The 14,303-nt window shown below is 46.7% G+C and overlaps 1 protein-coding gene across 8 annotated transcripts in view; it reads left to right on the forward strand.

Moving 5' to 3' along the window:
- mark2b (MAP/microtubule affinity-regulating kinase 2b) overlaps positions 1-14,303 on the forward strand; it is a 47,497-nt gene that overhangs the window by 25,401 nt on the left and 7,793 nt on the right. For 3 of the 8 annotated variants that reach the window (XM_076034109.1, XM_076034111.1, XM_076034115.1), the window contains exons 9-18: positions 479-598; positions 1,318-1,417; positions 1,592-1,704; positions 1,934-2,008; positions 2,173-2,230; positions 2,494-2,648; positions 3,978-4,066; positions 6,871-7,023; positions 10,618-10,884; positions 13,516-13,542. In XM_076034109.1, coding sequence (XP_075890224.1) covers positions 479-598; positions 1,318-1,417; positions 1,592-1,704; positions 1,934-2,008; positions 2,173-2,230; positions 2,494-2,648; positions 3,978-4,066; positions 6,871-7,023; positions 10,618-10,884; positions 13,516-13,542 — 1,157 coding nt within the window. The remainder of the gene's footprint in view (positions 1-478; positions 599-1,317; positions 1,418-1,591; positions 1,705-1,933; positions 2,009-2,172; positions 2,231-2,493; positions 2,649-3,977; positions 4,067-6,870; positions 7,024-10,617; positions 10,885-13,515; positions 13,543-14,303) is intronic. The other 5 variants (XM_076034112.1, XM_076034113.1, XM_076034116.1 and 2 more) reach the window with 3 other exon arrangements.

Genomic DNA, 14,303 nt, shown 5'->3' on the forward strand with positions numbered 1-14,303 from the left:
CCCTAACATCAACTATGACCCAATTGTGTAATTATCCACATCTCGTACATCTTATGACACAACACTATGACCTTTTGGCATATAATTGGATTCTTTTGTAAAGTCTAGCATGTATTTTTCCAACTGGTGAGTGGTTGTTGACATTGTTGCACTGCAAATGTTGAGCTGTTCTAAAAACGTGCCACCTTTTTATTATTTATTGTTATTATTTATTTATAGTCGTATTTTTGTCATGTTCATGGGCCACTTCGCACAATTTAGTGACCGTATCTTAAGTGCCTCTGCCTCAGCCGGACATGTGCCCCAAACTGCAGTGTTGTTTTGTGTGTGCGTTCTCTACGTCAGAACTGCCTAAACTAAATTGCCCCCGGGGGACTAATAAAGTTGTTTGAATTTGAATTTGAGTACAGTGAGTGAATATTCAGAGGGGGATTTGTCATGCCTCCCATTGACTTGCCTGGTCTTTTCCCACCACCAGGAGCTGAGAGAGCGCGTGCTGCGCGGGAAGTACAGGATTCCCTTCTACATGTCCACAGACTGCGAGAACCTGCTCAAAAAGTTCCTGATCCTGAACCCCTCCAAAAGGGGCAGCCTTGAGGTACGCGTGCTGCGTCACCTTGTACAGAAATAATGTTTTGTCTCACTGGAAGCGAAACCTTATAGATTTGAAAGCTTTTAAAACGGTTGTCATTACCACGTTAGACCGCACCTCACTGAGCCTGCTGCACATGAGCTGCTGTGACAGTGTTGTTGGTATTTAATATGCACTTGTCACTGTAACTAAAAGTGGTTGCGCTAATGTTAGTCGTCTGCAGCAAATTTGAATCTTTGGTAATTCCCAGAGTGGCTGCTTTTGTTGTTTGACTTTGGAAATTAGCTTCGAGATTGCTCTCTCCTTGAGCTGCTTCACATGACAGAAGCTCTGCATGAGAAGAGAGACTTGAGCTGAAGTGTGAGAAAGTCTTGTAACTGTCACACTGCCTCCCTTAAAGTTTGTGTATGACAGAGCTGCACTGGCAGTTTGCTTCCCCTCCGGTTCTGGTCCCTCCTGGCTTGTAGCGACAGGCTCTCGTAGTCGCAGACACACTGAGTCAGTGTAACCTGTTTGTGAAAGGTCGCGGCACCTGTTTGTTTGATGAAGGTTTATGTGTATTTTCAATGGGAAATTTCCCGGCTTCACCCATTAGGTGTACTGCTCAAATGGTCCGAATCATTGTGCATGCCGTGTTTTGCTTTCTTTAAACCTTTTTTTCCTGTTATTGCTTTGACAACTCTTTGGTTTGTGGTTGCATCTGTTCTTCGAATTGCTCCCAGCAGCAGATAATGAGGGACCGGTGGATGAATGTTGGCCACGAGGAGGAAGAACTCAAACCCTACATCGAACCCCAGCCAGATTATAAGGACCCGAGGAGGACAGGTGGGAAGAAAAAGACAAAAAAAATAAATTCATTCATTTAATAGTTCCTCCCACATGCTTGCGATGTTCTTTTTCCTACACGCGCATACAAACGCACAACCATAATTCTTTCTAATGAGAATTGCAGACCTGCAGGAAACTGGTGCTAATTGTAATGTGATTTTGGGTGCGCAGAGATCATGCTGCAGATGGGATTCTCCCAGGAGGAGATCCAGGACTCGCTGGTGAATCAGAAGTATAATGATGTGATGGCTGCGTATCTGCTACTGGACTACAGGAACTCTGAGGTACGCTGTTCCCACTGCTGCATGTACAACACAAGGACATAAAGGACTTTTCTCTCATATACATTATTAAAATAAGTCAATTTTTGTTTTTTTCTTCTAAATTTTAGCCCATATTTCTGCTCAAATCAATCCCTGTGACTACTTCTGATTTAAATAGTTTCTGTTTAAGTTACATCAACACTGTATGAAATATGCACAAATTAATTTTTTTCCTCCCCCCCATCCTCAGCTGGATGAAGTGTGCATCAAATCTCGGCCAGGAAGTGATGTAAGCAACGTTAATGCCCCTTCCCCACCTCACAAGGTACAATAAAGGGTTTTTCCTTAAATCCTAAAGGTGACACAAACCCAAGCCATGGCGACTCATTCACTGTGAAAGAAAATTCACCATCACGTCCTGTGTCGTCGAAAAACAATTCCCAAGTCACATGTAGCACACTGACTTTTGAGCCTGTCTGTCTCTCCAAGGTACAGCGCAGCGTATCGTCCAACCACAAGCCTCAGAACCGCAGGGCCACTGACCAAGGTGAGACCGGTGTGTTTCAGTCTACTGGCACTGGCTCCGTCAGTGGCAGTTTTTTTTTATTAAACCATCTCATTTAAATCCTCGATTGATTTTCAATTGCACTGTGCTCAAACTCATTGTGATAAACACAAAAGCACAGATGTTGACTGGAAATAGAATAAACAACAATAGAGCTTAAAAGATACAAGACAGAGACACAAGTTCATACACCGTGCCACTTCATGAGATGGACTCTCCTGATGTACCCCCCCATCCCTCCCCAGGCTCCTCCTCCTACTCCAAGCGAGGGGGTCAAGCTGACAACCGTACTGTAGCCGAGGATTCTGGGAGGAAAGGATCGTCAGGCAGCTCTACCACCAAGGTCCCAGCGAGCCCTCTGGTCCCCTCTGACCGCAAGAAGAGTGCGACGCCTTCTACTGTAAGACACTTGTCACACCGCATGAGATCACGGCTTGTTGTCTCTTAACAAGGAAAATGCAGTGGTTGTTTGTCACTGTAATAATAAAATCGTTTGAATAACAAGGAACCTCCCACTAAAAGCAGTTGAATATATCAAATTATGTTTTTTTTTTAAAGGTCCCATTTCATGCTTAGTTCACTTTCTTGTAATAGTATCCTGTCAAAGAACTCCCCTGAATTAAAGGCAAGTCCATCCTTGAATTCTTTAGCTCGCTCCCCTTGCTATCCCAAAAAAAAAATTTTTTTGTTCTCTTCCAAATGGGGATGCAAATTATCGATTAATTGATTAATCGTTAGTTGATTGACCTTATTGATCGATTAACGACTAATTGATAAGCGGCAATTTTTTTCGGAGAACCTAAATTTCACAATGAAAAAAGTGTAAGGAACACATTATCTAACCCTTAAATAATGTAGAGGGTCCAATGTGACCACCAATGTGTGATTTTATTTATTTATTTATTTTTTAAAAGTTGTTTAAAAGTAACTTGTTCAAGGTATATTATGACCATCACAGTATCTACAGGTGAATTGCTCTTTCCTGCCACTCTACAGTTATAATGATCGTAACAACCTGTGTAAAAAATTGTTCAATTAATTGCAACTAATTTAACTTTTATCGATTAAATTCTTAATCGATAATCGATTAATTGTTAACATCCCTACTTCCAAACAAAGCATTAGTTATGGGAGAAACATTTTTGTTCTTGAAGATCTGTAGTTTTAGGAAATTGCGCGAGGCCTCCTTGCAGGGGTCGAGGATGACGAGCCATGAAGTGAATGCAAGCACGATGTGGGGCCTTTGAATATTTCCATCCACGCGCTCCTCTACCTGCGACGGGCCGCCGTGTTTGCTGAAAACAAACCTTCCCTGTTTTCCCGACGCGCAGTCGGCACCAAACCACGCTCGCATTGAACTTGGACGGCAGCAACGCTGATATAAAAAGATCGCTGTACTCTAGCCGGGAGTCACCTCTCGTCAGACTGTGAGGGTGTGCAGGGTGTTTTTTGGTTTATAGCGCTCCAGCTTCCTGTTAGAGCCGCACAGATCAGCCCGTTGTCACGGCTATAAGGATTTTATGACATCATCTTGTTCTGCTCAATCCCCCCCCCACACCTCACCACCACCACCACCACCACCACCAAGTTGATAGATAATCTTTCAGGGAAATGGAAACTGTGTTGAAATTGTAGAGTAGATGAGTGAATGAAATGCTTTGCTGGGCTAACAGACGCTGTCATCTCTCTCATCTGTAATACTGCTATTTTGTTTTCCCCAACAATGCAGAATAGCATCCTGTCCACTGGTACCGGCCGCCGAAACTCTCCTCTCACTGACAGAGCAACCCAGGGCATCCAGAACGGCAAGGACAACAGGTACACACACGCGCACACACACACACACACACCCCCACACACATACACGCTCACAGTGCAGAGGAACGAGATATTTTCAGAAGGCATGGGGGCAAGTACGGGCACATTGGCTCGTTCTCACGCACACCTCTTTCTCTCTCCGCACTCCAGTCCCGATCGAGGCACATCCGCTTCCTCGTCGGCACGCACACACGCAACACACACACACACACACACACACACACACACACACACACACACGTGTCGCCGAGGCAGGCGTCGCAGATGTCTTAACGATTCCCAGACCTCGGCCGACTGTCTTACCACGGCGCTGCCAGCTGGCTGGAGGGAGGGGAGGGGGGGTAGAGGGGGGTCCTTGGCGTTTCCTCGAGGGCGTGGCAGGTGGGGCGGGGTGGGCGGGGCAGCAGGGAGCCTCCAGGACAGGAAAGTCAGGCTCCCTGCTCAAATTGAGGCCAAAGCTTCAGTAGATTACAGATTAGCCATGATGGTGTGATTAAGGCCTGCCAGCCAGAGATGCCGGCCTCCTCTCAAGTGACATTAGATAGGAACCCCCGAAGAACAAGAGGCAACAATGAAACCACACAGTGCATTTGAGACATTTTGCACAGAGGATTTTTTTCATGTTGGAATATTTATGGGACCACGGGCCGTCCGTCAGTCCGTCCCTCAGTCCGTCCCTCAGTCCGTCCCTCAGTCCGTCCCTTGCCAGCCAAGTAATTTCCAGACACCACAATAATACAGGAACTGTCAGCCGCTGACTCCGCCCCCTCCCGACAAACACCCCCTGTCCATCCACACGGACCACTTCACGCACATAACATTTGCTTTTTAACCAGCCATATGCTTTATGTGCTTTTTCATAAGCATTGAATAGCAGCGTCCCTTTGCCATTCATCACCTGTGTGCCAGTCTCAGAGGACCTCCTCGGCAAGACGGAAAGATTTGACAATTAAACTATTTGTTTGAAATTTCTTATTTATTTATTGAAAAGTGAAACTAACACGTCGTGGCGGTGTGGTCATCTGAGACAGCATTGTGTTCTTTTTTTAACTGTACTGTGGGTTTGTTAGTTGTGGCAGGCTCTGCTCATGTAGGTGTTGCCATCTGCCTCCTGATTTCAAAAGTAACTCAATTTGATCATCATTAATGCTTCACAGTTTGGGCTTTTATACTTGTGACTCCCCTCTCCCTCTCCTCCGCCCCAACCATCCCCTCCTCCTCACTTCCTGCTCTCTTTTCTCCGTTCAACGCTCTCTCTCTCTCTCTCTCTCTCTCTCTCTCTCGCTCTATTTCTCGCTATTTCTCTCTCTCTCTCTCCCTGACATGCGCCTGAGCTCTCATCCCCCCTGACTCTTAAGTCACTCATTTATTCTTGGCACTGACTTTTATTTCCTTTTCCTCCCTCTCTTTTCTCCCCCCTCTGCTCACTTGTCTTTTATATTAATCTCTCTTCTCTCCTTTCCTCCCCCTTTCTTTCTAAGGAGATTAGGGAGACTTGTGATGGAATATTAACTCTTAGTGCCACTATATGGTCCCTGTGTTTTGCTCTTAATAGGCTTACACATATCTACACACACACACACACACACACACACACACACACACACACACACACACACACACACACACTTAGCTTACACATACATGTCACACATGGCCCAGTTCTTGCCACACACTGGGCTGGTCCAGTGAATGCGGTTATTTTTCCATCACCAGCTGCTACTAATCCCAATCAGAAAGAGTCTGTGTGTTTCTCTCAGCTCTCTCTCTGTTTCTCTACAATTAGCAGCCGTTCTGCTGACCTCCTGTACAAGTCTTCCTGTCTCTCTCTCTCTCTCTCTCTCTCTCTCTCTCTCTCTCTCTTTCTCTCTCTCCCTCTCTCTCTCTCTCTCTCTCCCTCGGCTAACTTCCTCTCCCTCTCTTCCTATTGGTCCGTGGTTGGTACCACTCTCCGCTGTCTCCCTCTGTTTCTTTGTGCGACAGTCAAGACAGCAAACAGGGCTGTGCAGTGCGGAGAGGCTTGTGGAAATGTTGCGCATTTCAAGCGATTCACATCTAGTGGACGACTGCTAGTAGAACATTGCTGTTCACAATTACGTCATGAAGTCTGTGACTTCTCTAGTTTATAAATTAGTCATTCTTTCCGTGACTGAAAACACCTTGATTTTTTTTGACAGCTATTGGTCTGAACTAACCAATAGTTAGTTGGTCTCAACTAACTAACTAACTCAACTTTTTTGTTTTTTGAGCACAGTGTGCTTGAAAATCAGTCATGGATTTAAATGAGATGGTTTATTATGGCACACTCGGTTTCCTCGAGTGTCATGCGAAGGTAGTGAGTGTGAGCGTGAAGCCAGCAGGCGACTGTAGGCGCGAAGAGACAACTGTTTTCCGTCGCACTTCCACTTTCTTCTCTTTCTTCCTCTGTGTCTGTCTCTCCTCTCCCTCCCCCCCGGCCCCTCCCACAACCTCTCCCCCATTTTTTTTTCTTTATATTTTTTTTTTCATATTTTTTTTTAACTGTTTGACAAGAGCTGCTTCTAACCATGCTCCACCTCACCCCCCCCGCCCACCTCTCACACAAACCCCTCCCGCCCCCGCCCGGTGTGTCTGACTGTCTACATGGGTGCCGCTGCTGCGCTCACTGTCCTGTGTCGGCCACGTGTGTGTGTGTGTGTGTGTGTGTGTGTGTGTGTGTCTGTGTGTGTGTGTGTGTCTGTCTGTCTGTCTGTCTGTCTGTCTGTGTGTTTGCATTGGGCGGGGCCATTCCTCCTGTTTCCTCCTCCCTCCCTCCCGCCACCCAGCCTAATTACTCCCGGCTCCCGCGCCTCCACTGCCTCGGCCGCAGCCGTCCTCTCCTCCTCCTCCTCCTCCTCTTCCTCGCGCATCCGCCATCAAAAGTCCCTGTCCTCCTCCAACCATCCATGCCCCTCTGACCTGCACGCACCACGGCCCAGGCAAGTCTCTAACACACTCTTTAGTCTCACACACACACGCACACACAGGCACACAAAGGCTTCTCCGGCCGTTTCAGCGAGTGCCGCTGACCGCCGTCGGCTGCTGCTGAAAGTACAACGGAGGACAGAAAATGGGTTTTATTTCACTGCTTGTTGTTAAGGGGACAGCGTTTCCTTTTTTTTTTTTTTTTTTTTAACATGCTTGGTTAACTGCACAAAGCAACAGACGCTGACAGACGGCCTGCATAGACCCCGCTTGCAAAGATTTGTCTTCTTAAAGTGCAATAATCATCTCAAGACATGCATTTGTCCCACCTGTGTAGTTACTCTGCAGCACCTTTAATGAAGTAGCTTATATACAACTGGCTTAACTCATTAAAATCTACTGGTTCCAGCAGCAGTTTGACACACTGACAGTTTTTTAAAGTTAGTCTTACCTGCGTCAGCATAACGCTAGTGTGAAAAGTGCTCGTCTTACTCTATCAGTATTTGCAAAGAAGGAATTTCTGTCCTAAACCTTTACGGATATATTTTTTACCACAGAAACACCTCAGAGAGATTTCCAAAAATTCCCAGCAGCACTTATCACAGACTCAGCAGTTACTTAGCAACAGCCAAGAGGTGGTTTGTAGACCCATGGCAGGCTACACACAGCAAGATACAGTCTTTTTGAGGATGTCCGCTTACTGTACCTGGTCCTCAGCCAATCAGCTGCGCTCTAGCTAGCTAGGCAGCTCGCACAGTGAGCCGGTCACCGCCATTGGACAGCCAGGCAACAAGACGAGCTGGTTTCTCAATGTGCTGAACCTCTGCCAGGCGGCAGACCTGTGTTCTCTCTCTAACCTGTTTGGTTTCTTAACAGGAGGAAGTGAAGAAAGGGAGTGACTTTCTTTTACTGGCATTCTTTACAAAAAAAAAACACTCTTGGTTGCTAACTGGTTTGATAAGCAGCTGTCATGTTCATGAAAACAATGATGCAATTAATGTAAGATAACAGGATAAGCCACAGTGTTCTTCCAGGGGGAATTTGAGGCTCCTGTCTCAATTTATTAATGGGTCTCTTATCCCCAAGAGAACAAACTGGAATATTTTAATCCGGTCACATAAATAAACTAGAACAAGCAGATGTAAATGTATCCCTAAAAAGTAACAAGTTTAAATTTTAAAGGGATGGTTAGTAAATTTATTGACCCTCTGAGTTTCATTTTGTGAAATAACTTTCTTTTCTTAGCCACAATGACCTGCATAGCATAATGTTGATTGTATAAAGCGCTTTGAGACGCCCTTGGTTGTGATTTAGCGCTGTACAAATAAAAGTTTATTATCATTATTATTATTATTATTATAATGACACTGAAATGTTTAATGTTCTTATTTTACATACAAGGGGAAAAAAACATTATAGTGGCTGTCGGGAGAAGCAAACAAAAATGCTGCCGTAATATTTATCTCGCCTGTGTGTTTTTGGGCAGCCTGTTCCAAGAAGTTTCCCCTCCTGCTCTTTGCTTTATAAATCCCTCAAAGTTTGCCACTAAATCTCTGTGTGCCAGTGTCTTATGAAGATGCAGGAGAGGGTGTGTGTGTGTGTGTGTGTGTGTGTGTGTGTGTGTGTGTGTGTGTGTGTGTGTGTGTGTGTGTGTGTGTGTGTGTGTGTGTGTGTGTGTGTGTGTGTGTGTGTGTGTCACAAGTATGCCTTGTGCTCTATTGTGCAGTTTGCCTGCTTCAAACTGTCTGTTTCAAGGGCCACTTTGATATTTGCAGCTTTTCTCCTCTCAAAACACAGTGACGGTTAGTGAAAGTGTTCTCTCACCCCGGGCCCGGGCCCACCCAGCTCAGCCCCACCCTTTTGGTGACGGTGACGTCTACTAATAATAATCTCTATTAAAAAAAAAAATAATAAAAAAGGAAGGTAAAGGAAAGGACGACTCGGGCCTCTTTGTGAATGTCAGACGAGCAGCTGAGCAAATGTCAAGGTGGCCCTCCGGCTTTTCTGTGGTTCTGTCTGCTCCATGTTGAAGTCTTGTTCTGTTGCATGCATCGTTCAGCTGTGAGCTTGGGCTGTTCAGAACCTGGTTGGGAACGCTGGAGAGAAGGTACCGCTCCAACTCATAGACTGTGGCCTGGTGTGAGGAATAGTCTTTTTTCTCTCTCATTGAATTCAGAGCGTAGCTTGCACCCTGGATTCCCTTTCACTCCCCTTCCTCAGCCCCCACGTATCCCTTTCAAAGCCATTCTCTTGGATTGACATCCGTCTATCCCAGCAACCCCAGTCACTGCATCAGTGTACAGTCATGAAACCAGCAGCCTGGAATACAAACAAAGCACGCGGAGCTCAGCTAGTGTGCAGCTGCAAGAACTGATTTTCACCGTCTCACATTCTGCACCCTTAAAATTGGGCATGACGACTTTTTTTTAAAAATCATTTTGAGAGTAAATTAGAGGCACTTATGCAGAACACAGACATCTTCTGATCGATAGAGTTCACTTGCAGCATCCACAGTGCTGTCTGAAGCTCTTTTTTGCACAATTTTAATGTTGCTCTGAAGTGACTGGCTGCTCTCCACACACGTAGACTGCGTCTGCAGAGCCACTCTGGTGTCTGTGTCATTCAAGTTTTAAATACAGACATCCTGTCACTGACTGATTAGTCAGGAAGAAATTAAACTACTCAGATACTATTCATGAATAAAAATGGAAGAGTTGAAATCTGAACTGTATCATCCGTCCACCTCATCAGTATGACTGCTGCCCTGTTTGTTTTCTAAGCTCAGTTTCTGAGTGACCTCCACACGGTGGATCATCTGTGTTTAGTCCTCGCTGTAACCCACCTGTTTGCACCCTGTCCTGTCCTGTCCTGTCCTGTCTGTCTGTCTGTCTGTCTGTCTGTCTGTCTGTCTGTCTGTCTGTCTGTCTGTCTGTATGTGCCTTGTCTTTGTGCCTTTGTGCCGCGTCCGTCTCCCGTCTCGTCCTCCTGCCGCAGGTGCACCGGGAAGAAGACGCAAGCACATGCACATACACACACACACACACACACACACACGCTTTCCAAGCAAACACCGGCTTTCAGCCCGGTTAGAAAGTCTTGCCATGAGAGTGTTTGTGTTGTCTGTCTGTCTGTCTGTCTGTCTGTCTGGGTGAGTGAGAGCGAAAGCAAGCAAGAGAGAGAGAGAGAGAGAGAGAGAGAGAGAGAGAGCCAGGGATGGTTCTGTCCAGGCCAGTGGCCAAGGTAAATGGGATTAGGTGTGTGACCTAGAATGTGGTGGGTGCAGACGTTGTGAGGGGATTAAATGTAACATCAGGGCGGGCAGACGCTGATGAGAAATAGATGCTTTTCATGTCCTCAGACGGAGGTGAGTGGCTCATCAGCGGGGCAGGAAGTGATTGTTTATTTTCCTCCTTCCCTGCTGGTTTCTAACCAACGTCTTCTCCCTCTTTGCCACCTTCTCTTTCTCACCCAACCCGACCTCTGCATTTCATCACACCCTCCCACCTGTTTTCCTCCTGCAATCTATTCTTATTTATTCTTCTATTCTATACCCTCCCTCCTTATTTACTCCCTCCCCTCTCCTCCATCACCCCTCCCCCGCCCCGCAGCGCCCCGTCCCAGCGGGCGCCCGGAGCCTCCCCGTCTGCCCACAACATCAGCAGCGCCACCGTCTCCGACCGTCCCAACTTCTCCCGAGGGGTGGGCATCCGCAGCACATTCCACGCGGGCCAGCAGCGGGGCGCCCGGGACCAGCAGGGCTCGGCCTACAGCGGCGGGCCCGCCTCCCCGTCGCTGTCGCACGGCAACAGCCAGGCCCGCAGGACGCACGGCGCCACGGGCATCTTCAGCAAGTTCACCTCCAAGTTTGTGCGCAGGTGAGTGGACCGGGGACGCAGAGGGGAGGCGCGCCGGTGGCCGCCGCACCTCCTCGGGACTTGACTTCCCCCCCAGAGGCGTTTGCTCGCCACTTTGTGTTTAGTCTGCAGGATCTAGGATGCAGCAGTCGTTACTTTGCGGTGCAGACGAGGCAAATGAACTCCAACTCACCCGGATACAATTAACAGACATCAATCCCAGTCATCCTCCATTCACTCATCCACTAAAAAGAACTTTTTTTAATCCTACTAGCACATAGATTAAACATCCTAATATAGACAAATTGCTGTCTGTATGTCATACAAATCTTTTCAAAAAAGTGTTTTGAACAAACAATTTCCCTGCAGCTGTGAAGTAATGATGAGCTGTTTAACTTTTGGGTCAAACCGTTTGAATCTGGTCACTTTGGAATATTTATCAATGGCTTCCTCTTTTCTTCTTGACTCAGCAAATGCGAGGTAATTGTGGCCGCGGCTTCTCTGCGTGTCGTCCAGCCACTCTGCATCGACTGAGGGCTTTTTCAGACTCGTCGAGGTTCCAGCCGCGACCGTGGAATGACGGGGTTTTTCCTCATTCGTGCGCCTTCAAAGGTCCGCTCGCATCTCAGCCGTATCACTGGACTTATATTGGTGTTTTAAATGCACCCGGGGAAGAAAGGGAGAGCAAAGGGAGCAGCTGTGCTCCCTGTAATTTTCTTGGGAGCAGCAGCGACGGAGGAGTAATTTTGGTTTGGGTTCTTGCGTCTGGTCCCTTTTTAACCCCGGTCCTCTAGTGCAGGTCGCTGCACTTTAACTGCCATCAGCCGTACCTGCTTAGGATGATCGCGAAACATTTTCTTATTTATACTATGCATATACATATCTTCATATTACCAGATCAGAAGCGGTTGCTTCTACAGCCTCAGGCTGAGGTAATCAGTGAGGCAGGAAGTGATTTTCCTCCACTAGTTTCTGTCTAATCATGGGTATATGATTTTATTTTCTCTGGAAGAGAAATTCAGCTTTGATTCAAGTCTGCTGTCAAAATACATTGAGGTCAGGAGAACGCTTGTGGGCTGCGGAGGAGCCCTTCACTTTTGTGACATCTGCCAACTCTTTCAGTGTCTTCTGCAGCAAGGCTGAGTTTATTTTCCTCTGCAACTTTTGACCCAATTAGAACCTGATTAGAAAGTGCGACTGCGCTGACTTTCTAGAGGGGAAAAAACATGGCTTAAAACTTTTAAAAATAAACATCTCTAGGGCAAATTATTTTTCCTCAAGCCTCTCACTGTAAACATCGTGGTGAGGTGTCACGGTACAGTTAGAAAGTTCCTCGATAGCGACGTTCCTCGTTTTGACAACGCAGTTCCTCGTTTATTGTCTGTCAACACAGATGGATTTTTCTTTTCTGTCTAAAATCCGGAGAAAATTCGGTCCTCGCATCAGTAGCGACGGTAATCATGAAGGAGTAACGATAAAAAGAGAGCGTGCGAGTCCAGGAAGGGAGCATCGAGGAAGACAAGAAGAGGAAAGGCGCATGAGAAAAAAAAAGAGGAAGGGGCGCGGCCGCGAGCGCACCCGCAGCTCGATGGCGATCACCTGGGGAAGAAGAGTGAGAGAGTGAGACGTGCACGAGAGTAGCGTTTTCTTCGGCGGATGGCGGCGGCTGAAAATAGACAGCTGTTGAGAGTGATGGAGTTGTCCTGGCGGCGTGCGTGGGCACTGCAAGCAGGCCTCCCACACAGATCGGCTCGCTCCGTGGCGACAGTATCCATGGTTACAGCGCACATATCACTTTTCTTTCCCACTATAAATACCACTGGTGGGGACACCTTGACACGCACGCACGCACGCATGCAGGCTTGCACAACTTGGTAGGAAGTAGAGGTGGTGGTGGACGGATATATTGTTGCACACACACACACACACACACACACACACACACACACACACTCGCATGCAGTGTGTTTTTATGACGGTATCGTGTAACCTCAAGTTTGCTCCGTCCTTCAAGCAGCTGCCCTGCTGTGTGTTTGCGTCAAAGAGATTAGGTTTCCCAATGTGTGTTAAAGATTAAGTTATTGCCTAACCTGTATTTTCTCCATTCTGTGTGTGTGTGTGTGTGTGTGTGTGTGTGTGTGTGTGTGTGTGTGTGTGTGTGTGTGTGTGTGTGTGTGTGTGTGTGTGTGTGTGTGTGTTGGGTGGTGCAGCCACGGTGGATTTCTCTCTTGTAAAAGATGTTTTGTCACATCTGAACTCTTCACCCTGCGCAGACGCGTCGAGTAACGCACAGGTTCGCCTGTGAAACCCTACCGAGTCCTCCTCGTGTGTGTGTGTTGATGTGTGTTTGCTCAGTCATGCCTCATCACACTGAGGCGGATTCAAAGTGTCGGAGACGACGGCGGCGGCGGCGGCGGTTGTCGCCGCTGCTTTTCTAACCTTTTATTCATTCATTTGTGCTGATTGTCGGTTTTTGTGCTCGCTGCAACAATGTGGCCTCCTCCTGCTGTGTCCGTCTCACAGGGGGCAGCCTGTCTTTTTGCTTTGGTTCTTTTGTTTAGTTTTGCTTTTTCTTCCTCAAGGAAAGTGCTACAGTTTTTTATACATACATTTGTTTCTCTTTCTTTCTTTATCCCTCTTTTGTTTTTGTAGAAATCTCTCGTTCAGGTTTCCCAGAAGGTAGGCAACACCCCCAACGTTAAATATATAACCCCTTTAATATATATATCCATATACTCTCCTCTTTATATATATTTTACATATATATATTTTCCTCCCCTCTTGGTGTTTTGTGCAGCTTTTTTGTTGAAATTTTCCTTTTGTGCCTTGAGCCTTGATCTCCTCTCCTCTCCCTCCTCTGGTTGGCACACTGGTTGAGGTGCCGCGTTTTGGCCCCCCCTTTTTTTTTGTTTGTTTTCTTTTATGATTATTATTATTATTTCTATTGTTCCTTTTTTTAATCCCTAACACCCCCTTTACCAAGTCACCCACTTGCCTTACTCACTCCATCATGACATGGCACAATAACATCTCACCCCACTTGGTCTCCGTCCCTCCATCGTCCCTCCCTCGCTCCCACCTCCCCATCAAAACCACGCCCCCTTTTTCTTTCTTTTTTCATATTGTAGAGCTATTAGAGCTATTAGTCTTCACATTAGAGACTTCTTATTACCATGTTGTTTCTAATCTTGCACAGCACCTGATTGGATTCTTTCATATTTTAATGCAGGTTGCTCTATTTCAACGGCATCCTTTTACCGAGTCCCTACTTTTGCAGAGAAAGCAAAATATGAAGTCTCAGTGTAATTACGACGCTTCCCTCAGAACGGTTCATTCTGTGCTAACCAAGCTAACGCCACTGACCAAAAACTCCCCCTGACAACCTTCATCACCTTTCTCCTCTCACCAATTGGAACAGCAGTCTTTTTAGAGTAGTAGCA

The sequence above is a fragment of the Nelusetta ayraudi genome, unplaced genomic scaffold (genome assembly GCF_046127955.1).
Source record: "Nelusetta ayraudi isolate G7.1 ecotype Tasmania unplaced genomic scaffold, CSIRO-AGI_Nayr_v1 ptg000042l, whole genome shotgun sequence".
In the NCBI taxonomy this organism is placed as follows: Eukaryota; Metazoa; Chordata; class Actinopteri; order Tetraodontiformes; family Monacanthidae; genus Nelusetta; species Nelusetta ayraudi.